Below are 24,769 nucleotides of genomic sequence, written 5' to 3'. Positions count from 1 at the left end.
GGAAGAGCAAAGAGCCACTATGCTACCAGAAAGCATAGCAACAGCATCAGAAACAGAGCTGACAACCTGGAGTGAAGAAAGGACCTGAAAAAACAACCAAAAATTTAAAAATGCCTGTAAAGATCAGAGAAGAACATTTCAAAAAGGCAGTTCAGAAAAATTTCAACAGGGACTACCCAAGGACATCATTAGATTATGGCACATTGCAATGCTTTAATTTTATTATTATGATTACGAAACATCAACAAAAGATTGCTTTCTTAAATGTAATTATCCATTGTAGCATGCCTTACCCTTATCCTGAAGTTTATGTAACTCTCAGAAATGGGCAAGGAGATACCAGAGAGCAAGTAAAGTAAAAAAGATTCAGTACTTATTTTCTTGCAGCATCAAGTGTATTCAGGAAATTAAAGAACTTTAAACTGACATATTATGGAGAACTAAAAATTTTACATTAGATTAAAATATAAGACATATATGAAATACTTCCAACGGTTTACAATTAAAATCATATTCTATGTGGATTAGCCCTCCTCAAACTTAAAAAGGTTACAGGTTACAGAAAATTCCTGAAGACTATGTAAAAATTTCTAAAGAGAAAAGGCATTGCCTTACCATACCTATGCTTCTCTTTTGTTATGTAGTCCAACACATTTTAAAATAAAACAAATGAAGAAAAATACCTTGCCTTTAAATTCCACCATGGGTTGTTATCTGTGTTTTGATGATTATTAATTATTGCCAGAACATTTTCCTAAGTAGAAAAGTATCACCACTTTCAAAGACAAAAAAAGGAATAATTGCATATTTATAATTTTTCTGCAATGCCAGAAAATGCAGACTTTGGCTCACACTTGGAGACTCAAACTAGAATATTTTCTTCCTCCACCTGTTTTTCACTTCTCTGAATGCACTACTGTCTGTCTTGCTAGTAGTTACCCATCTATTGTTGCTCAGTTTAGGGACTGCCTTCTCAATGAAGACTTCCTGACACCCTTATGTACAAGTGACATCCTATTAAACAATATCTACTCTAACATTTCACTGTGCTCTTCTACCTACAATCAGAAGTAAGTACAATTATTAACTTCCACCCACTACTTTAAAGTTTAAAGTAAATAGACTCTAAAGTAGCAATCTTCTTCTTAATTTTAGTTTCCCTAGTCCCTACCATATTTCTAGGCTTATAGTTAAAGTTTGCTGTTTGCTGAAAAGACTATTCGTCTTTGGATTAAGGATTTACTCTTTATCCCAGTACTCTATTTCACCCATGCTTCCAACTTTTTCTCTTTCCTTCTGTCTTGGGAAAGAGGTATGTGCAAACTTACTGAGAACCCCTATTTTAAATATTAAAACTAAATCAGGGTGGAGGGTCAAGGGTAGCTCAATGGTAGAATTCTTACCCACCATGTGGGTGATCTGAGTTTGATTCCCAGACAAAGCACTTGCCAAAAGAAAAAAAAAAAAAAAAAAACTACATCGGAGAGCTAGAATTGCAGCTATCATAGTAGGAATGCTTTAAATCCTTTAAACTTGAAAGGAAAGATAATTCTAGATTAATACATTTTAAAGCACTCGTGAATCATTTATTCACTATCTCCATCTCACCTCGATGAGTTTTTTTTTCTCAAAGACAGGATTTTAGAGAATCTGAAGTCTAATCTTGACCACCTTGTTCAGGTACAAATTCTTGAGTATCTGGGACTGAACAACTCAAAGATTAGCAAAATAGAAGGTAATTCCTGAGTAGATACTCTCCCAGAATAAACAACAATATGGAGGCCTTTTCCCTATAAAAGTAGTTTAAAAGTTAGAGTGGAAAGAAGACTATTTCTCAAAGGGAAACAAAGAATCTATTCATCTTTAAACTATGAAATGGTGACCTATAAAGACCCAAGTGCTATCATTTGCTTAAAGAAAGTGAAAATGCATACAAATAAATTAAGTGAGTTACTCTCAAGACCATTTTAGAGCCACCTATTTAACTTTCCCTATCCATCCACCTCTAAACTTCCACTACTCACTGGACCAACACAACCTGGTTTCAAACTTAAGTAATCTTCCCCACACCACCCTGTATACCATACATGTCGCTACTCCTGGTTCTAATGAAGGTTACCATGGCCCAGAAATCATGTTACTATAGTCATCATCTTTTCCCTAGATTATTACAAACCTTAAATGATTCCGATTTTTATAACCATTTAAAATTTGGTTACAAAGTGTTAAAATGTTTTCATGACATAAGCCAAAGTTACCTAACGTATAACAATTAAAGATGAAAATCATTTCAATATACATATTAACTTACCCATCGGAAATCTTTTCTATCAAATTTGCGGGCATTTGTAAATAAAACAGTCCTAGCTGGCATGTTAATTCCCACAGCAAAAGTCTCTGTGGCGAATAAGGCCTAAATAAATGAATAATTATGTAAACATACTTTAAACTAGTTTTGTAAGTTTCAAGTGTAAAAATAAATATACCATATTCTTTTTCTTTTTCAATCAGCCATTCACTACCCCTTACAAAAATAAAACAGACGACATGATATTCCTAAAAGGTGCTATCTATTATATATAAGTTTATGAAATAATATCTAAAGTCCCTTACAATACAAAAACTTACTAATTTGGGGAAAATAGTCCTTAAATTTCCAGGGGTTTTAACTGGAGAGAAGACTACTTGCCTAATGAACAAAACTTCAAACTGTGGAAATTTCCTGGCTTCTTGACTGATGATACAGTCATTTGGGGGACAACTTCGACTTTAGGATCTCTGAGGAGCGATCAGAATCACTGGCTCTTTAAGTTCACTTCTAACACTTTCTTAACAAAAAAGTGGTAAAAGCACACAAAGATGTATGTACAAGTAACTTAAGTATTATTAAATCCTAAACTTTTATCAACAGGGATGATAAAAATTAACCATATCTGAATTCATTTGTATGATAGTGGATATTTTGGGGTGTGGAGGGAAAGGATGGTCTTTCATTTATAATTTATGGACAAGTGTTCTATTTGAATATACAGAAAAATAGTATCACATATTTAAAAAGAAAGATTCCTTAAAAGTGGAACTCAGCAAATATACAATATCCAGAAAAGATCAACAGAGTCTTACTATGACTCAGATACAAATAATGACTAATTCTTTATCTAAAATACTTCAAAGTAGATTTTTTCAGGGTGACTAAATTTCTTTTAAATATTCTACTTAGTCCTGAAGTTCTAATAATAAATCTCTATGCTGGTTTGAAAGGATGTATGTTCCCTAGAAAAGCCATGTTTTAATCTAAATTCCATTTTGTAAAAGGAGAATAATTCCTATTCAATACTGTATGTCTGAATCTGTAATTAGATCCTCTCCCTGGAGATGTGATTTAATCAAGAGTGGTTGTTAAGCTGGATTAGGTGATGACATGTCTCCACCCATTTGGGTGGTCTTGATAAGTTTCTGGAGTTCTATAAAAGAGGAAATATTTTGGAGAATGAGTGATTAAGAGACAGCAGAGCAGAATTACACAGCCAGAAGAAGAGTGCACCAGCTAGTGACCTTTGGAGAAGAAGAAGGAAAATGCCTCCCGGGGAGCTTCATGAAACAGGAAGCCAGGAGAAGCTAACAGAGGATGCCATGTTTGCCATGTGCCCTTCCAGATGACAGAGGAACCCTGTGTTCACCATGTACCTTTTCAGATGGGAGAGAAACACTGACTGTGTTTGCCATGTGCCTTCTCACTTGAGAGAGAAACCCTGAACTTCATCGGCCTTCTTGAACCAAGGTATCTTTCACTGGATGCCTTGGATTGCACATTTCTATAGACTTGTTTTAATTGGGACATTTTCTCAGCCTTAGAACTGTAAACTAGCAATTTATTAAATTTCCCTTTTTAAAAGCCATTCTGTTTCTGGTATATTGCATACTGGCAGCTAGCAAACTATAACAATCTCTAACAATGATTTTTTTTCATTCGAATCTGATTTTAAACCTAATGTAATCTGGGTCATATATAGCCTTATGACTGTTTTGAACTTGTTTCCCATTCTTAATATCCATTTCTGGGTATAGACAAACAATTTTTTTAACCAAACTTTCTATGGTTTAAAATAGAACAACCTCAAAACTCTTTTTCCTAACTCTAATCAGAAATTCTCCTTGTCTTCTCTAAGATCTTCCTTTTAATCTGTTTGTAGAAAGGAGACCATTTATGGAATCAACCCCCATGTCTAATAATTAAAAATAGCTCCTTCTCCAAAATGCCACATCACATTTAATGGTGTTACCACTTCTTACTTTAAGACTAGAAAAGGAAACTATTTTTTTACTTCTAAGTAAAATTTTCTGAAATACAACACTAGGAATAAAAATCAAGTTTATCATTTGAGACATGCCATATAACTGATTAAAAACACACACACACACATATACAAAACTGCCTATGAACAGAGTTCTATATAAATTTCAAACAGTTCACAGAACATAGTTCTGAGGTATCATAAGTAAATATAATATCATACCTTTATCAATCCTTCAAAAAAGAGGATTTCCATAGTTTCCTTCAAAATAGGAAGTAAACCACCATGGTGAATACCAATCCCCTGCTTCAAAAGAGGAAGAACATGTTCAACCTATGATTTTGGAATAAACTTTATTTTTTAATGCTGTGAGGATAATGGAATTAAAAATGTTCAATTAAATTAAGAAAAATGGGTAATTCATCAAGAAAGGTGTTCTGTGCTTGAAAAAGAGGTTATATAATCTTTTCAAATAAAAGCAAAACCCAAACTTATATTCACATAGATCATTAAAGTCAAAACACAATATAATTCTGGCCTATCTTAACAAGAAAGGCATGTCATTTTACCTTAAATCACTTTATAAGGACTGAGCTGTTTCATTCCTAGCATCACTTCATCTCCTCCAAAAAAAAATTACAAGCTGTAAGGACAAAGTTTGCATCTGTATACAATAACTTGACAAAGGATACAGCCCACTCAAATGAAAGAAAAATTACTATAAACATTTCATAAAAATATGTATCTCATTTAAAAATGAATGCATTATGGAAGAATTAATTCTCATTAACACTATATAAAGTGCCACTAAGTACCCACAATTAGAACTGTGCTAGGATACAATGTATGAAGATGAGACTCAGTTTTAAACTCTAATAATTCATCTGTGAAGAAAAGTTATAATTTTTAAAAATTAAACATTACTTTAAATACAAAGAAATGCTACAATCTCATAGTAAATCACCTATAAAATAAGGCATTAATTTGTAAAGCAGAGTGTGACTCCCAATTTTTCTGTTCACAAAATAAAACTTTCATGTACAGGATTGGATTACAACAGTTCTCAGCTTTGGGTATACATTAGAATCACCTGAAGAGCCTTTAAAAATTTCTAATGTCAAAGATACACACCAGACCAGTTAAATTACAATCTCTAGTTAAATTACTTGAACTAGAGAGTTAAAGTACAATCTCAGTACTTTTTAAAACTCTCCAGGCAATTCCAATAAATAACCAAAGGAAAATACCCCAGATTAAAGTAAAGTTGACATTAAATTCCTCAATAAATACATATGTTTCATTAGATGAACTCTACCTAGTGAATTGTTTGGTAGCCTTATGAATTAAGAAATTTAAGTACTTACAGTGAGGATTAAAATTTGTTAGTATTAGACACAGAAACATCAATTTCCAGACCATGCTAGCTTTCAGAGAAAGTTTCTATTAGACAGCAAATCTTTTCTGCTGTCACCTTTCCAAATATTTAAAATATAAATGAAGGTATCATTTCAGTGCATACAGCAACAACATATTTGCTGCAATTTACAAACGGTGCAAAACCAGAAAATGCAACTATATACTGTCTTTTAATATCTACACTTATTATTAATGATATTAAAGACTCACCTGAGGTAACTTTTTATCTTCATCAGATAAGCAGTCAATTGCATTACTGAATACTTCTTCAACCATTTTCTTTTCTTCATCTAACAGAGGAGAAAATCCAGGGGTACAAAAATATCACATCACACAAACGAAGAAAGGAGAGTACAAGAGTAAAAGTAAAGGGTAATATTTAAGGTAGTCAAAAGAAAGTCAGATAAAAATTACCACCTAATTATTTACTAGAATGCACTGCCTTTAAAAACATTATCTAGCATACTTAATCCACGAAAAAGTCTTTTTTTAAAAAAGCACAATAACAATAAACTACACTATACATTTTCATATAACTACCTTATTCAACTTTAACAATTACACGACACAGTAAATAAGCGGCACTGCTATTAAGTATTAGACCCATAATTCCAAAGCACAAGTTCTTAACCACTACACTTCCTTCTTACACACCATCAAAGAGTATTCAATAAATACTTGAATTAATCAATATATTATGCTGCAACTTTAAATATATTCAGCACTTGTATATTGTGGGCTGGTATTTAGCACACTGCAGTTCTTGGCCAAACTACTCTACTTCTGTGTAACTTCAGGTGAATTACATATAAACCTATGAAAATAATTTATTAATTTGCTAAAAGTTATCTTACTTTGTTTGAGAGCTATAACAAACTTGGGTAAAGGGCAGGTCTTCCTACTTTGGAATCTAGAAAAATGAAGCACAGTACCTTCTGCACAGAAGGTGTTGGACAAAGAGATCTACCATTAAGTAGTCTGAAAGAGAACCACAATAACAGGAGCTTCTGGCAATTAAGAATAAGAAAGGATGATTCTAATGCTTCTTGATAGGCTTCTTTGGATTTCTTTTGGGGTGGTGGGGTGGTGGTGGTGAATGGTCTGGGAAACAAAAGGCTCCTTTGGATTTTACATACAGCAGCACACTTTCTCTCAGTAGAAGGGAGAAAAGGCTTCTCAAATGCTTTTATAAATGTACTGAGTATCTACTATTGTAATATAAGGTAAAATGCAAATCCCAGTAATACACAGAAGATAATGTATTACTAGAAATATAGTTGACACTATTTTCACGAAACATTAAACCACACTGAAATTATGTATAATACCTGTGTCGAAATCTAATTTGGTCATCTGAAGAGCATAGGCTTCACAACCTTTCTTACTAAAACTGAAAATAATCACAGGCTGAAAATTTCTTTCCATAATCGTCTTCACTATCTTGAACACATTTGATGGTCCTGCAAAAAGACTGGATGATCACTCACAAAAATTAACTCAAAGTGGTTCATAGCTCTAAATATAAGAATTAAAACTATAAAAATCTAAGAAGAAATCGTGACTTTAAGCTAGGCAAAGTCTTCTTAATTATAGCAACATAAGCACAAATGGTAAGATATAAATTAAACTTCATCAAAATAAAACTTGATGGAGTCAATGAATGCCATCAAGAAAGTGAAAGATGCCCCATAGAATGGAAGAAAATATTTCCAAATCATATATCTGATAAGAGATTTGTATCTACAATATATAAAAACTCATATATCTCAATAATAAAGACAAATACAATTTAAAAATGGATAAAGGATCTGAAAAGACATTGTGCCTAAGAAGATATACAAATGGCCAATAAGCTCATGAAAATATGCTCAACATCAATTTGCCATCAGAAAAATGTAAATCAAACCATAACGAGGTGCAAGGGTAATTCAGTGGTAGAATTCTCTCCTGCCACACGGGAGACCCAGGTTCAAGTCTGGGCCCATGCACTTCCTCCCCCAAAACAAATAAGCAAACAACAGTAAACAAACAAACAAAAATTCAACACACGGTGCTGCAATAACAGGATACTCACATGGAAAAAGAATGAAATGTGACCCCGCCATACAGCATACTAAAAACCAAAATAAAACAAAACAATAATACAAGGATATACAAGGATACCACTTCCTACCCACTAGGATGATTATAATAAACCAACACGTGTTAGTGAAGACATGGAGAAATTATAATAAACCACCAAGTGTTAGTGAAGACATGGAGAAATTATAATAAACCACCAAGTGTTAGTGAAGACATGGAGAAATTAGAACCATTACACACAGTTGGTAAAAAAGTAAAATGGTGCAGTCATTTTGGAAAAATTCTGTCAATTCCTCATACAGTTAATACAGTTATCACATGCTCAAAATTCCATTCCTATATATATAGCTAAGAGAAACGAAAACTTATGTCCACACAAAAACAACTTGTACACAGACATTTAAAGTAACATATTCATAGTAGACAAAAAATGCAAACAACCCAGTGTCCATCACCTGATGAATGGATAAATAAAACATAGTATATATCAACAGAATGAAATTTTATTTGGCCGTAACAAGGAATGAGATACACATGCTACAATATGGATGAACCTTAAAAACAACATGCTAAGTGAAAAATGTCAAATTACCTTTTGTTCCTCCTTTCTGCCCCCTCTGGTCTCCTTTTGCCAAGTCACCCGCATCTCGAAGTACTTGCATTGCTGTATTAAAATTATCTTCTCTGAAGTCACCCTGGAACAGATTTTTTTTCATGCAATTTTACTAATATTTAATCACAGAAGTCAAACATTTCTCATACCTCAAGAACTTCTTCATATAACTAAAATTTAGTACAATATTTAATTCTAACAAAGTTCAGCAAAATAATTTTAAATGTTGTTTGATAATAAAACTGTGAAAAGATGAACATGAGATATATGAAACCTGTCTGGAATCCCCATTCTCCAAACATTAAAAAATATTTGGAAAAGAGGGAAATTCAATTTGTTCATAAGAAAAACACATCTTAAGTATAATTTTTGGAATGAAAATTCAAAAAATTCAACTTTAGATTGTAAAAAGGTACTTAAAAAATAAAAGGGTCTCTGTCATTATTCTCTAGTTAAAAATTAAGGAAAAACAAGCTACAAACTATAAAGTATGATACAACACATGTTAAGAATGACAATCACTCTTACATTTTCATCAACCACAAGATGGAGACCATCTCCCCCTGCTGGAAAAATGTAATGCTGCAACAGAGTAGGCTGATAATCTGTATAAATTACATGGCAAGGCTGTTTAAAGAAAGAAAGATATTTAAACATATAAATTTTACTTCTTCAAAATAAAAGTTTATATTTGATCTACCTAGAGGACCCTGGAGAAATAAAATTTTGAATTCAGCATATCAAGAAGAGAAAACTTTTTTTTTTTACCTTTAAGATCTGGACAAAAGAAAACTCTGGAAAACTCAGATCTATTAAGTTAGACTATCATCTTCCCAATTTACCAGTTCCCTAAACAAGGGCAAATACATGATATAGGCTTCAATAATTATCTGGACCCATACCCTACAGCTGGAATAACATAACTAAGGAGGATGCCTGCTTCTGTGGAGCAATAACATGGTGATACAGAAGAGGGCTCCCTGAAGAAAAATGGGACTATTTCGCCCCATGGAGATTTTTCAAAGCCTTACTATGGCAGCAGATTGATCTAGCTCTTTCAGAAGATCCACTGGGTTTCTATCCTACAGAAGGAACATAGAGGAATGTTAGAATATTTTTAGAAAGACAGAAATAAGGTCATAGGGATGTGAGCATAAAAGAAAATAAGGGGAGGAAAATAAAACCAAGAATAAATTCAGTATGCATAAACAAGTCTTTGTTATAAGGGCTTAAATAGCTGCTAAACGTGAACTAGTAAACTTAAAAAGTGCAAAGAGAAAATAGTAAAAAGTTTCAGAGTTCAAATGATGAAATCAAATCAGAGCCTCAGAGGATGCCCAGATTTTCTTGGTACTGTGGCCTTAAAGGAAATTTTCTACTGTGCATTTGTGGCTCACTGTATAAATAAATGCAATAGTTCCTAATCTGGCAGATCATCAAAAACAACTTAGGAACTTTTAAAAAACAGGGATTACAAAACTCTACTTGCAGAGGTTTTCATTTATTGAGTTGATATAGGGTTCAGAAATTAGCAATTTTTAAAAGCTAGTCAGTTGGTTTTGATAAGATCCCTGATTTCAGGAGGTGTTTCACATTAAAATTTCTTTATGCTAGGCAACAATAGGAATAACTCATAGGACATAAGAAGACAAACCTATACATTTTGAATACTGAGGACATCAGTAAAGGCAAAGAAAATACCTGTTTATGTAAATGACAAATCCATTACACAAACTGTCGAGCATTTGGAATAGTAGCCGAAAGAAAGACATAGTGTACATTATCAGGAAGCAAAATAATAGTTTCCTCCCATACCACACCACGCTCTAGAAGAAAAAAATTATACCTTGGAATTCTATGCCTCTTTAATGACAGTATCTAAATTGTTTTTTCTCAAGCTCAATAATTAGAAATGTGCATAAACCACTTTACCCAAGGATACTTTTAGTCACAGCCCCATAGTGAAAACAACTTTAGTTTGCATCATAAATTTATTCAGGATACCAAATCACTATAACACAATACACTCAAATAAAATTTAGCAAAGAGCAGCTGTGGCTGAATCAGATTGAAAAAAACACCCAGGTGAAAAGGAAGGACAGTATTTCCATTTTACTTTGAGAAGCAGAGTTGATGGCTCGTATAAAGTTACAGCAACAAATTTTGAAGATACACTATTACTATTTTAACCAGAATCTTTCATCCAAATTATACCCAAGATCTTTTGGAGATGAAAGATGTGATAAGCAGCAGTTCTACAATTTTTTTTAATCGAAAATAAAACCCAGGAAGAAAACAGTTTCAGGGTATTCCCCTAAAATAAACAAATTACCAGATAAATGATTTTAAAACTAAAACAACTCTTTTCAGAACTTAATTTTGTGAATATGAAGAGAGTTAAATGTTAAATAATTTCTCAAATAATACAAATGTGTATGCATTAAATACTGTAATTTTATATGTGCTTGTTGATACTGGCCCCCTCAAACAGGCCAAATACACTTTTACATGACAGTAATACAATACCCTAAGTAAAGGGAAATTTATATTTTTCCTATTGCTTATGTGTATTTCATAAACCCCAATTTATTTGTTTTACCATAAACATGCACTTAAAGTTCTTTTAAAAACTAAAATAACTTGATAAAAATCAGAAAAATTAAATTTGTTAGCTAGAAGTTTTAGGAATTTTTAAATATTAGTTTCATTAGAGAGGTCTCTATTTAAAGCAAACTATTTTTTATTTCATTTGCTTTATTCGACACTGCATTTCCTCACAAAGGAAAAGCTACTATTTGAGGAATAGTATTTAAAATAGATCTTACTGGAAATAAAATATCATGTTCTTGGCAATTTAAAGAAAGAAAAGTTTATCACAACTCTAGCCACACCAAAATCAAACTCAAAATTTAACAACTTCTTGTTCAAAGTTCCTCAGGCCAGTCTTACAGTGATATAATGTCACAAATCTCAAAAACAACACAGAATATAAACAATACCTGAATCTCTCATGTAATGAATTTCATCAAATATAACCCAAGCAACTTCTCGCATAACTTCAGAACCTCTGTATAGCATACTTCTCAAAATCTACAGAAAAGACAGATTTGGCAGGAGTGTGGCATAATAACTAATAATTAAAACTTTTTTCTAACAAGGAATTGGAGTTATATACCTTAAATATATTTTATAAACCAAACAGTATTCCTTTTTTTCATAAAACAAATTCAAATAACTTTTCAATAGTTAGAAATCAACTACAATCCAGGGAGAAAATAGTTATCAGCTATACTTTCCATGTCTCAAATATAAAAACACTCTCTCATATGCACAGCAACTATTTCAAGATCTACACTTCCTAGGTTATGTGAGCAACTAAAATTATCTTCTATCCAACATGTTGGATAGGCCCCATACTATTGATTTATTTTTTTCTGCCTCTATCTATTCACAACATGGATACTTTCTAGCACACATTGTCTTTAGTTGTGGAGTTAAAGGAAATCCTCCATAGATGGAAGAAAGTTTTGAGGATGGAAAATAAACTGACTTTAGCACAAAAATGAAAAGTGGCAATGCTTTTGGGTGATTCTCCAGACCAGAAGATAATTTATGCTCTCTAGTGTACCATATCATTTTCATGGATAAAATGCAAGGATATAATACAAATTCGTAAAAAAGTACTTACAGTATGGTAAAGATGGCCAATCACGTCCAAAACTTAAGATGTTATAACTATATGTAAAACCTAACTGAGAGTATAGGAAGTAACTAAACATAATATCATATATTTTTTAAATTTAGTTACTTATCTATTTGTATCAACACTCAGGTGAAGAAGAAAAAAATCACATGAAACAAAGAACTGCTACTTATATGAAACTATGCTTGAAACCATATACAAAGCCATGAAAACACTCTGATGTTACTGACAGTAACAAGTCTTTGAAGACATTTGATGAACAAAGGTCATATCTTACTTTATGACAAAAAAACAAATATTGGCAATTTAGAAATAAATTTATACAATTATTAGAACATTTTAAGATAAACTTTTTCTTTTTCAAATAAATATACTCAGAAAGCAAAGTATTACATTTTATTTACACAGAGCAACTGATAAAACACTGGATGCTCTCACTGAATACATGTTAAATTAAAAAGGAAAAAACAGATGAGGTGCTATATAAATTACCTCTGTGGTCATAACAAGACAAGATGCTGTAGGATTAATAGTAACATCTCCAGTCATCAGACCAACATCTTGAAATTCTTCATACATTTCACAATATTTCTGGTTACTCAGAGCCTTAATTGGACTGGTAAATATTACACGCTGTTTTTCTCTTAAGGCCAAAGCAATGGCATACCTAAAATGTGAAAGCAAATAAGGGTAAGACAATTACAAAGTTTTTTCTTCAGGCTTTCTGATTTTTATTCTATTAATATGTAAATTTAACCGAATGACTTTTTAATGGACCTTGTAGAATACAAAAACCTTATTCTCTTTACTACAGACAACCTACTATCCTAAAAATTATTATGACGAATCTGAAAAGTACTGATCTAAATGAAGAACATTCAAAATTTAACACACCTCTGGGAATTGATGCAACCTAATTACTGATACCAATGATTATTAATGATTACTCTATTTCTTACAAACAAATAAAACAACTTCAGTTCTGTAGATGGGCCCCACAAAGTTCAGAGCCTATGCCTGCCACTTTCTACAGAGACGGATTACATAAATGACTAGGAAAGACTAGAAAATGAAGGTTTTTCTCTTTTGTGTTTCACAAATAAGCTAATCCATATGTATTCCTTCCCAAAATGTAATATTTATCAAAGAAGCCATTGCTTGAAAACTACAATGGTTTATGACTATGGAACCCATAATCTAACAGAAGGCAATATAGTAGCTCTGTTTGTTTTTTAAAGAAAATTCAGTGGAGTTAAGTATTTCAATATATACCATGAAATCATGACTAAGGTTGGGACTGTATTAGAACCTTCTTGGTTAAAACACAGTTCACGGAGGCGGGGCAAAATGGCAGCACAGTGAGGGGTGGAATTTGGTTTGTTCTCCAGGGCAGCTAATAGCCAGAATGGTAATATACAACTGCTGGGGGAACATCAGTAACTAGACACGCAGCGTACACCAGTCTGGACCAGGTGGAAGGGCTGTGATCCCACACAGAACTCTAAGGCCCCCAACATGCAGAGGCTGGCACCCCATCCGCATGGGCACAGCAGGCTGGTTCCCCCAGGGGAAAGGAAACTGATTTTTCTAGCAGTGAGGGATCAGCTCAACCAAGCTCCAATTCCAGAATTATTTAACAAATTCTGACTATTGAATACAACCCCCCACCTCAGATAAACCTAGAATAAGAACTAAAGAGAACTAGGAGTTTTTGCCCCTGCAGAGAGGGGACAGGGCTGACAAAAAAAAAAGAGAGAGAGAGAAAAAAGAAACAAAAACCAGAGGCTTTCTGAGTGGACAGTACAAAATATTGGGAAAGGGCTAGACCCCAAGAAAAGGGGGCACATAGAGCCTGGAGATACATAGAGCCAACTCAAGGTCTTGACTGACAAACCCAAGGAGCACAGGTCCGGCTCTGAAAAGGCTTTTTTGCATTTTTTTTTTTAACTACTTAAAGTAGTTAACTACTTGAAGACAGAAATGAAGCACTCTTCCCCTCTAGCACTGCTGGAGGCAAGGGCGGAATTAAGTTTGTCTGACAGACAAAGTAACTAGTCAGGTGAAAGGGGTTAATTCCTTAAAGGGTGTTATCTTCCCTAAGAAAAGGGGGGCAGGACCCAGTGCAAGTGGAATCCCTACATCAAGGAATTCAGGCCCTAGGGCCTGGAAAACAGAAGGAATCAAAGCAATCCTACCACCTCAAGTCTGTCTCAAGCATGCCTCAGGCAGGGACAGTCTACTGAAATCAAAGGCACCAATCACTTTAAGCTGGGGGGAAGCCTAGGGAAAATAAGTACCAACTGCTGCACAGGATAAGAAAAGCACAGAGTCTAGAGGCTTCACGGAACAGTCTGATAATCTGCTGGGTCTCGCCCTCAGGAAAAACTGATGCTGGCTACTCTTTCCTCCTGAGACACGTCCCTGTATGGTCTGTGAAAATCTGACCATACAGATCCTCCTCAAAAAAAAGGGCTCCATTTCCGGACCACGCACCCCGCCTCCCCCCACAAAGAAAGGGCTCTGTATAGGCAGGCCCAGAAACAGAAAAACAAGAACTGAAAAAATTCTGATCACTTAGACTGTACCTATGCTACAGGTCTAGAAAAAGTTGCACTGAATGTCAGAGAACAGAGAAAGAACAAATCCATCCAGCAAGAAAACCCTCCATAAAAGAATGAAAACGACCTCCAGAATAAACTAATCAAAGAAATCAAATGACTAGACGTCAACAAAAAATAATACTAGGAAAATCGAAGATACAGCCCAGTCAAAGGAACAAATCAACACTTCAAATCAGAAACAACTAATTCAGGATGTTCGAACAGACATGAAAAAAATCTCATCAAAAATAAAATCAATGAGTTGAGGGAGGACATAAAGAAGACAAGGGGCAAAGTAAAAGAACTCAAAAATCTGAAAAAACAAATCAACTTAAGGAAATGAAAGGTACAACAGAAGAGATTAAAAAAAACCAATGGAAACTACAACAAAAGATCTGCAGAGGCAGAAGAAAGAATTAGTAAACTAGAGGATGGGACATCTGATATCCAACACACAAAAGAAAATTTCGGGAAAACAAGGGAAAAACATGAGCAGGGTCTCAGGGAAGTAAATGAAAAATTGAAGCACACAAATGTAAATATTGTGGGTGTCCCAGAAGGAAAAGAGAAGGGTAAAGGAGGAGAAAGACTAATGGAGCAAATAATCATTGAAAATTTCCCATCTTTAAGGAAAGACGTAAAATTACAGATCCAATAAGAGCAGCATACCCCAACACAGAATAGATCCAAATAGACATACTCCACATTTACTAATCAGACTGTCAAATGTCAAAGACAAAGGGAGTATCTTGAAAGCAACAGAGAAAAGCAATCCATGACATACAAGGGAAGCTCAATAAGACTATATGTGGGATTCTCAGCAGAAACCAGAGGCAAGAAGGGTGTGGTATATTTAAGATTATAAAAGAGAAAAACTGCCAAACAAGAATTCTATACCAAGCAAAACTGTCCTTCAAAAATGAGGGGAAAATTAAAAATGTTTTCAGATAATCACTGAGAGAATTTGTGACTAAGAGACTGGTTCTGTAAGAAACAGTAAAGGGAGCTGCAGGTAGAGAAAAAAGGCAGGAGAGGGATGTATGGAGAAGAGTGTAGAAATGGAGACTACCAATAAAAGTAAAAAGAGAAAAAAAGATTAGGTATGACATATAAAATCCAAAAGACAAAACGGTAGAAGTACAGCCTTTACAGTAATAAAACTGAATGCTAATGGATTAAATCCCCCAATCAAAAGACACAGACTAGCAGAATGGATTAAAAGATAGGACCCTTCTATAAGTTGTGTACAGGAAACTCATGTTAGACTTAAGGCTAAAAATAGGTTGAAAAAAAATTGGTTGAATGTGCAAGGGTGGGAAAAGATATTTCATGCAAATAACAATCAAAAAAGAACAGAGTAGCTATACTAATATCTGACAAATTAAACTTCAAAACAATAAAATTAAAAGAGATAAAGGACATTATGTATCAATAAAAGGAACAATTCAACGAGAAGATATAACAATCATAAATATTTATGTGCTGAGCCAGAGTGCTCCAAAATACATGATGCAAACACTAACAGAACTGAAAGGAGAAACAGACACCTCTGCCAAAATAGTTGGAGACTTAAATACCCTGCTTTCATCAATGGATAGGACATCTGGACAGAGGATCAATATGGAAACAGAGACTTTGAATAATACAATAAATGAACAAGACTTAACAGACGGGTACAGAACATTATACCCTACAACAGCAGGACATAAATTTTCTGAAGTGCTCATGGATCATTCTCAAGGATAGACCATATGCTGGGTCACAAAGCAAGTCTCAATAAATTTTAAAAGATTGAAATCATACAAGATACTTTCATGGATGATAATGGAATAAAGTTGGCAATCAATAACAAGCAGAGGATCAGAAAATTCACAAATATCTGATGGCTAAACAACACACTCTTATACAACCTGTGGGTTAAGGAAGAAATTATAAGAGGTATCAGTAAATATCTCGAGGCAAATGAAAATGGAAACACAAGATACCAAAATTTAGGGGATGCATCGATAAATCCCAGAGTGATTTGAACAGTGAATAAAAAAGTATTTGCAAAGATCCCTTGGGGGAAGGCAAGAAAGGGGGAAAACTCAACCTCCCCAAGTGGAGAATTCTTGGTATTCTCACAAGCAGTGGGGACAACCAAAGCAATAGGGGGAGCCCTCAGTCTGGGGTTTTATTCATACGAAACTTATTCCTGCAAAGGATAGGCTAAGCCTACTAAAATTAGACATAAGAGTCACCCCCAAAGAACTTTTTTTGTTGCTCAGATGCGGCTTGTCTCTCTCAGCCAACACACGACAAACTCACTGCCCTCCCCTTCTCTATGTGGGACATGACTCCAAGGGGTGTGGACACCCGGCAACATGGGACAGAAAGCTTAAAATGAGCTGGGACTCAGAATCAAGGGATTGAGAAAACCTTCTTGACCAAAAGGGGAAAGAGCGAAATGAGGCAAAATAAAGTGTCAATGGCTGAGAGATTCCAAACAGAATCAAGAGGTTATCCTGAGGGTTATTCTTACACATTATAGAAATGTCACCTTTTTAGTCAGGGTATAATGGAGAGGCTGGAGGGGAACTGCCTGAAAATGTAGAGCTGTGTTCCAGTAGCCATGTTTCTTGAAGATGACTGTATAATGATATAGCTTTCGCAATGTGACTGTGTGATTGTGAAAACCTTGTGTCTGATGCTCCTTTTATCTACCTTATCGACAGACGAGTAAAAAACTGTGCTGGTTTGAAAGGAAGTATGCCACCTAAGAAAAGCCATGTTTTAATATAAATCCCATTTCATAAAGGTAGAATAATCCCTATCCAATACTGTATATTTGAAACTGTAATGAGATCATCTCCCTGGTTGATGTGATTTAGTCAAGAGTGGTTGTTAAACTGGATTAAGGGATGACATGTCTCCACCCATTTGGGTGGGTCTTGATTAGTTCCTTTAGTCCTATAAAAGAGGAAACATTTTGGAGAATGAGAGATTCAGAGAGAGCAGCAGCAGCACCACAAAGCAGAGTCCACCAGCCAGTGACCTTTGGAGATGAAGAAGGAAAATGCCTCCTGGGGAGCTTCATGAAACCAGAAGCCAGGAGAGAAAGCTAGCAGATGATGCCGTATTTGCCATGTGCCCTTCCAGACGACAGAGAAGCCCTGACTGTGTTCGCCATGTGCTTTCTCACTTGAGAGAGAGACCATGAACTTCATCGGCCTTCTTGAACCAAGGTATCTTTTCCTGGATGCCTTTGATTGGACATTTCTATAGACTTGTTTTAATTGGGACATTTTTTCAGTCTTAGAACTGTAAACTAGCAGCTAATTAAATTCCCCTTGTTAAAAGCCATTCCGTTTCTGGTATATTGCATTCCGGCAGCTAGTGAACTAGAACAAAAACATATGGATTAAAAATAAATAAATAATAGGGGAAACAAATGCTAAAATAAACTTAGTAAATTGAAATGCTAGTGGTCAATGAAAGGGAGGGTTAAGAGGATGGTATGTATTCATTTTTTTCTGTTTCTTTTTATTTCTTTTTCTGAATTGATGCAAATGTCTAAGAAAAGATCATGATGATGAATGTACAACTATGTGATGATACTGTGAGTTATTGATGATATATCAAGAATGGAATGATCATATGGTAAGAATGTTTGTGTCTGTAGGTTGTTATGTTGAATAATAATAAAAAAATAAGGATAATCAATAAATTTAAAACTAAAACAAAAATTTTAGGGGATGCAGCAAAGACAGTACTAAGAGGGAGATTTATTACTTTAAATGCCTATATTAAAAAAAGAAGAAAGACCAAAAATCAAGGAATTAACTGTTCACTTGGAAGAATTAGAGAAAAAACAGTAAAGCACCCCCAAAACAAATGAAAAGAAAGAAATAAGAAAGATTAGAGCAGAAATAAATGACACCAGAAGGAAATACAGAAGATAAAGACTAGGATGGTATATATTTACCAAAGCCTAGAGTGGACAATTATGGTGATTAAATGTACAAATATAAGAAAAGTTTTACATGAAGGAGAACAAATAAAGGTCAACACTGCAAAGTGTTGAAAATGGAATGGTATAAGGAAAAAAATACAATCAATGCAAACTAGAGTCTATATTTAATAGTAACGCTGTAATACGCTTCCACTGAATGTAACAAAAGCAAAAACACAAAAGCTAAATGTCAATAAGTAGGGGATATGAGGGAGGGGTATGAGATTCTTTCCAGAAGAAATGGAAATGTTCTCATACACATTTTGGTGGTGAAGGCATGGCTATTTGATTATACGGGGAACCATTGACTTTTTAATCTAGGTTGAACTGTATGGTGTGTGAATAAAACTGTTTAAAAATGAACAGAGATACAAGTGCTGGAGAAAACACAGGCAGAGAGATGTACCCATACACTGTTAGTTGGGAATTAGAGTGGTACAGTCCCTCTGGGGAGCAGTGTGGTGGCTCCACTGGAGCCTGTGTTCTCAACAGGAATGGACATTTGCACTGTGTTTAGAGAGCAGTGTGTGATCTGCAATGGACAGAGGTGGCCTATGGGTACATCGACTGATGAAAAGAAGTGCGAACTATAGTTTGTGCATACAACTGCAAGAAGGAATGAAGCTGTGAGGCAGGCTGCAAGAAGGAATGAAGCTGTGAGGCAGGTTATAGGAAGGAATGAAGCTATGAGGCATGCAAGTAGGTGAATGAACCTCGAGGACATTTGTATGAAAGAAAAGACAAATGTAATGCTTCACTAATACAGATAAACTATAATGTACAAACAGAAATGAATTCCAGAGCATAGGTTATCAGGTGAAGGCCTACTGTAAAGGTTTCTAGATGATAGGCTCTTACAACAGTTACAACTATTCCTGAGTTTCTACTATTATTTCTAAATTCTGAGATGCTGTGCTCTTTGTGTATAACCTGTTCACTCCCTGGAATTCTGGGCATCTGTGTGACACTTGCAAACCAGAGCTAGAATTCTGCAGTGAAAGTCCAGCATTACCCCATATAGCAACTGCTAAAAACAATGAAAAAGTGATCAGACATTATTTGAACACCAAAATTACACAGAACCTTGAATAGGGAGTGAGATTTTCCTGGTTTGTACGGGTTGGTGTGATGCCCTAATATATCCCAGGGCAATCTGGGCAAAAGATAAAAAGTATCTGCAAAGTTCCCTTGAAGGACTGAGGAAAAGGTGAAAACATTAAACTTCCCCATCTGGGGAAGACCTGATATTCTCATCAGCATTAGCGACTGTCAAGTTGATGGGCAAGGCTTTCTATCTGGGGCTTGACCTAATGAAAGTTATTCCTGCAAAGCTAAGCCTATTTATGATTATGCCAAGAGTCATCATCACAGATATTCATCTCTTGCTCATTTGTGGCTTTCTCTCTAAACCAACTCTGCAGGTGAACTCACTGCCCTCCCGCCTACATGGGACATGACTCCCAGAGGTGTAAATCTCTTTTGCAATGTGAGACATGACTCCCAGGAATGAGCCTGAACCTGGAGTCATGGGATTGAGAAAGCTTTCATGACCAAAAGAGGGAAGAGAAATGAAACAAAGTTTCAGTGGCTGAGAGATTTCAAATGGTCTTAGGAGTTCATTCTGGGGGTTACTCTTATGCAGTATATAGATATCCCTATTCAGTTTTTGGTGTATTAGTGTACATAGAGGGAAATACATGATACTGTTTAACTATAATCCAGCAGCCTTGATACTTGAAGATGACTGTATAATTAATTATATAGTTTTTAAGTGTGACCTTGTGATTGTGAAAACCTTGTGACCGACACTCTCTTTATCCAGTGTATGGACAAATGAGTGAGAAAAGGACAAAAAAATAAATGATGGGGGTGGTGGAGGGTATGGGATGCTTTGGATGTTCTTTCTTACTATTTTTTCCTACTTTTATTTTTATCTTTGGAGTAATAAAAATGTTCCAAAATCAATTGTGATGAATGCACAGCTATATAATGATACTGTGAACCACTGACTGTACACTTTGGATGATTATATTGGTATGGGAATACATAATATCTATAACTAAAATTGCATTAAAAAACAATATCTAACTACATGCTTTCTACAGGAGATGCACATTACATTTAAACACACATATAGATTAAAAGTAAAAGGGTGGAATAGGATATAACCACTGAAAAATAGTAACCATAAAAGAATCTAATTAAAGTAGACAAAATTGACTTTAGCAGAACAACTGACTAGAAACAAAGAGGGACATATGATAATGATAAAATCTCAATGCATCAGGAAGATGTAACAATTATAAATGATTAAAGCAATTTGCCTAAATGTATGTGGAGATGCCTAAAATATTGGAAGCAAAAACTGACAATTAAAAGAGGGAACAGACATGTCAACAAGTTATACTGAAGACTGCAGTAATCATCTCTCAGTAACTGATAGAACAATTTGAACAAAAGCAGTGAGGGAGAAGATGGCGGCTTAGTAAGACGCGTGGGTCTTAGTTCCTCCTCCAGAAAAGCAACTAAAGAAACAGAAACAATACGAAACAGCTCCCGGAGCCACGACAGAGACCAAAAAGACAGCGTACTCCATTCTGGAACGGCTGAACGGGCAGGGAGAATCCGCTGCGGTGAGATACCCGAGGGGTGCGCGTTTTCCCGGCCGGGGCAGCTGGTGACTAGGGTCCCCTCCACGCACGTGGCTCCCCGGTCTGACTGGGAACGTTGGATAGCGGGGCCCTCCCGTCACGCCTGGCGTCTCGGGCCAGCTGGGCAATTTGGACCGGCAATCCCCCAAGCCGCGGCGGCCAGCGACCCCCCCTCCACGCGCGGTTTCCTGGGCCGACTGTGAGATTCGGATTGGCTAGTTAAAGGAGCCACAGCATCTTTTACTGGTGGGACCTGCAGACAGACGAGTGCCACGAGCACTACCTACTGGGCAGGAAAAGAAAAACAGAGCCCAGAGATTTCACAGAAAAACCTTTCAACCAGCCGGGTCCCACACCCAGGGAAATATGATCAAATGCCCAGATACCAGCAGAAAATAATGGATGACGCTTGGAAAAGTGAAGATATGGCCAAGTCAAAGGAACAAACCAATAGTTCAAATGAGATACAGGAGCTGAGACAACTAATGCTGAATATACGAAGAGAAATGGAAAAACTCTTCAAAAACCAAATCAATAAATTGAGGGAGGACATGAAGAAGACATGGGCTGAACAAAAAGCAGAAATAGAAAAATCTGAAAAAACAAATCACAGAACTTATGGGAGTGAAGGACAAAGAAGAAAAAATGGAAAAAACAATGGATACCTACAATGGTAGATCTAAAGAGACAGAAGATACAATTAGTGAACTGGAGGATGGAACATCTGAATTCCAAAAAGAAACAGAAACTATCGGGAAAAGAATGGAAAAACTTGAGCAGGGGATCAGGGAACTAATGACAATATGAAGCACACAAATATACGTGTTGTGGGTGTCCCAGAAGGAGAAGAGAAGGGAAAAGGAGGAGAAAAACTAATGGAAGAAATTATCACTGAAAATTTCCCAACTCTTATGAAAGACCTAAATTTACAGATCCAAGAAGTGCAGCGCACCCCAAAGAGAATAGACCCAAACAGGCGTTCTCCAAGACACTTACTAGTTAGAATGTCAGAGGTCAAAGAGAAAGAGAGGATCTTGAAAGCAGCAAGAGAAAAACAATCTGTCACATACAAGGGAAACCCAATAAGACTATGTGTAGATTTCTCAGCAGAAACCATGGAAGCTAGAAGACAGTGGGATGATATATTTAAATTACTAAAAGAGAAAAACTGCCAACCAAGACTTCTATATCCAGCAAAATTGTCCTTCAAAAATGAAGGAGAAATTAAAACATTTATAGACAAAAAGTCACTGAGAGAATTTGTGACCAAGAGACCAGCTCTGCAAGAAATACTAAAGGGAGCACTAGAGTCAGATACGAAAAGACAGAAGAGAGAGGTATGGAGTAAAGTGTAGAAAGAAGGAAAATCAGATATGATATATATAATACAAAAGCCAAAATGGTAGAGGAAAATATTATCCAAACAGTAATAACACTAAAAGTTAATGGACTGAATTTCCCAATCAAAAGACATAGAATGGCAGAATGGATTATGACCCAGCAATACCACTGCTAGGTATCTACTCAAAGGACTTCAGGGCAAAGACACAGACGGACATTAGCACACCAGTGTTTATAGCAGCATTATCTACAATAGCAAAGAGATGGAAACAGCCAAAATGTCCATCAACAGACGAGTGGCTAAACAAACTGTGGCGTATACCTACGATGGAATATTATGCAGCTTTAAGACAGACTAAACTTATGAAGCATGTAATAACATGGATGGACCTAGAGAACATTATGCTGAGTGAGTCTAGCCAAAAACTAAAGGACAAATACTGTATGGTCCCACTGATGTGAACCGACATTCGAGAATCAGCTTGGAATATATCATTGGTAACAGAGACCAGCAGGAGTTAGAAACAGGGTGAGATAATGGGTAATTGGAGCTGAAGGGATACAGACTGTGCAACAGGACTAGATACAAAAACTCAAAAATGGACAGCACAATAATACCAAAGTGTAATGTAACTATGTTGGAACACTGAATGAAGCTGCACCTGAAATATGGTTTTTTGTTTGTTTGTTTGTTTGTTTGTATCTTTTGTTCTTGTTTTTTTCTTTTTCCTTTTTTTATATATATATATTTTTTTTATTAGTATTATTATTTTAATTCTCTTCTCTATATTGACATTCTATATCTTTTTCTGCTGTTTTGCTAGTTCTTTTCCTAAATCGATGCAAATGTACTAAGAAATGATGATCATATATCTATGTGATGATACTAAGAATTACTGAGTGCATGTGTAGAATGGAATGATTCCTAAATGTTGTGTTAATTTCTTTTCTTTTTTTTGATTAATAAAAAAAATTAAAAAAAAAAGTTACTATAACTGTATTTCATATGTTCAAAGAAAATTGAGGACACATTGAGCAGCATGTTAGGCAGAAACACAGAAAACATTTAAAGACCCAAATCAAACTTTTTAGAGATGACAAATAAAATGGTTGAGATGAAAAATACCCAGGACAAGAGTAAAAGCAGATTAGAAACTGAACGTGAAAAAAAAAGATGAGTAAACTTGGACCCAAAGCAAGAGAAACTATCCAAAATGAAACACCAGAAAAAAAAATAACAATAAATAATTAGAGCAACAGTGGGCTGCAGAACAACTTCAAATGGCCTAATACATGTACAACTGGAGTTCCCAAAGGAACAGAGGGATCAGGGAACACAAACTGCAAATTTCCTAAATTTGATGAAAATAATAAAAACCACCAGATTTAAGAACTCAAGCACAAAAAACATTGGGGGTGGGGGGAGTAGAGGGACACTATGTAAAGCCACATCATAAGCAAATTGCTTAAAGTCACTGCTAAAATTAATAGCAACCAAACATCCAATCAAGGCAGTTTGCAAAGAAGCAAGAAACTATGACTTTCAATGAAAATAATCAATCAAAACAGATGGAGAGATAAGTCCTGAAACCTAGAGGGCCCAGCCTCTACAGAATATCAACTGGTTCCATCTCCCTACCCCGTACTACTAACAGCCCCTTCCAACATGAAAAAGTTAGAATGGCCATAGCCCAAATACCCCTAAAGAGTAGAATAGAAAGATCAAAGATGATGCTAGAGTTATACAGAGAAGGTAGGGTTTAACAAACAAATGTGATTGCTGAATCATTAAACTGATGTTTCACTTCTAGTCTAGAGCAGCTAGAAGTAAAAAACCTAAAATTGTGGATTTGTAATCCATTCCAAACTCTGAAATCTGTTCTATAACTAATCATTGTGCTGTGCTTTGAAATTTGTTGCTTTTTTGTATAGATGTCATTTTTCACAAAAAAGGTAAAGAAAGTAGATTGTGATGATAAAAAAACAGTTATTCCTTCTAGCCTCCTACATTCTAGAGCAACTAGAAGGAAAAACCTGAGACGATGGTATGGCAGCCCATGACAAACTCTGGGATCTG

The 24,769-nt window shown here is 35.3% G+C and overlaps 1 protein-coding gene across 1 annotated transcript in view; it reads right to left on the bottom strand.

Moving 5' to 3' along the window:
• The window catches only part of LOC143656885 (exosome RNA helicase MTR4-like), a 65,429-nt gene that overhangs the window by 22,523 nt on the left and 18,137 nt on the right, over positions 1-24,769 (bottom strand). Inside the window, 9 exon segments of the mRNA XM_077128640.1 lie at positions 2,312-2,413; positions 4,518-4,628; positions 5,922-6,001; positions 7,040-7,171; positions 8,386-8,488; positions 8,935-9,033; positions 10,108-10,232; positions 11,406-11,496; positions 12,602-12,776. Of these exon segments, the coding sequence (XP_076984755.1) occupies positions 2,312-2,413; positions 4,518-4,628; positions 5,922-6,001; positions 7,040-7,171; positions 8,386-8,488; positions 8,935-9,033; positions 10,108-10,232; positions 11,406-11,496; positions 12,602-12,776 (1,018 nt within the window).

Source organism: Tamandua tetradactyla, chromosome 15, assembly GCF_023851605.1.
Source record: "Tamandua tetradactyla isolate mTamTet1 chromosome 15, mTamTet1.pri, whole genome shotgun sequence".
Taxonomy (NCBI): domain Eukaryota; kingdom Metazoa; phylum Chordata; class Mammalia; order Pilosa; family Myrmecophagidae; genus Tamandua; species Tamandua tetradactyla.
Note: the sequence above shows the minus strand (reverse complement) of the source record. Positions and strands in the feature narration are given on the sequence as shown.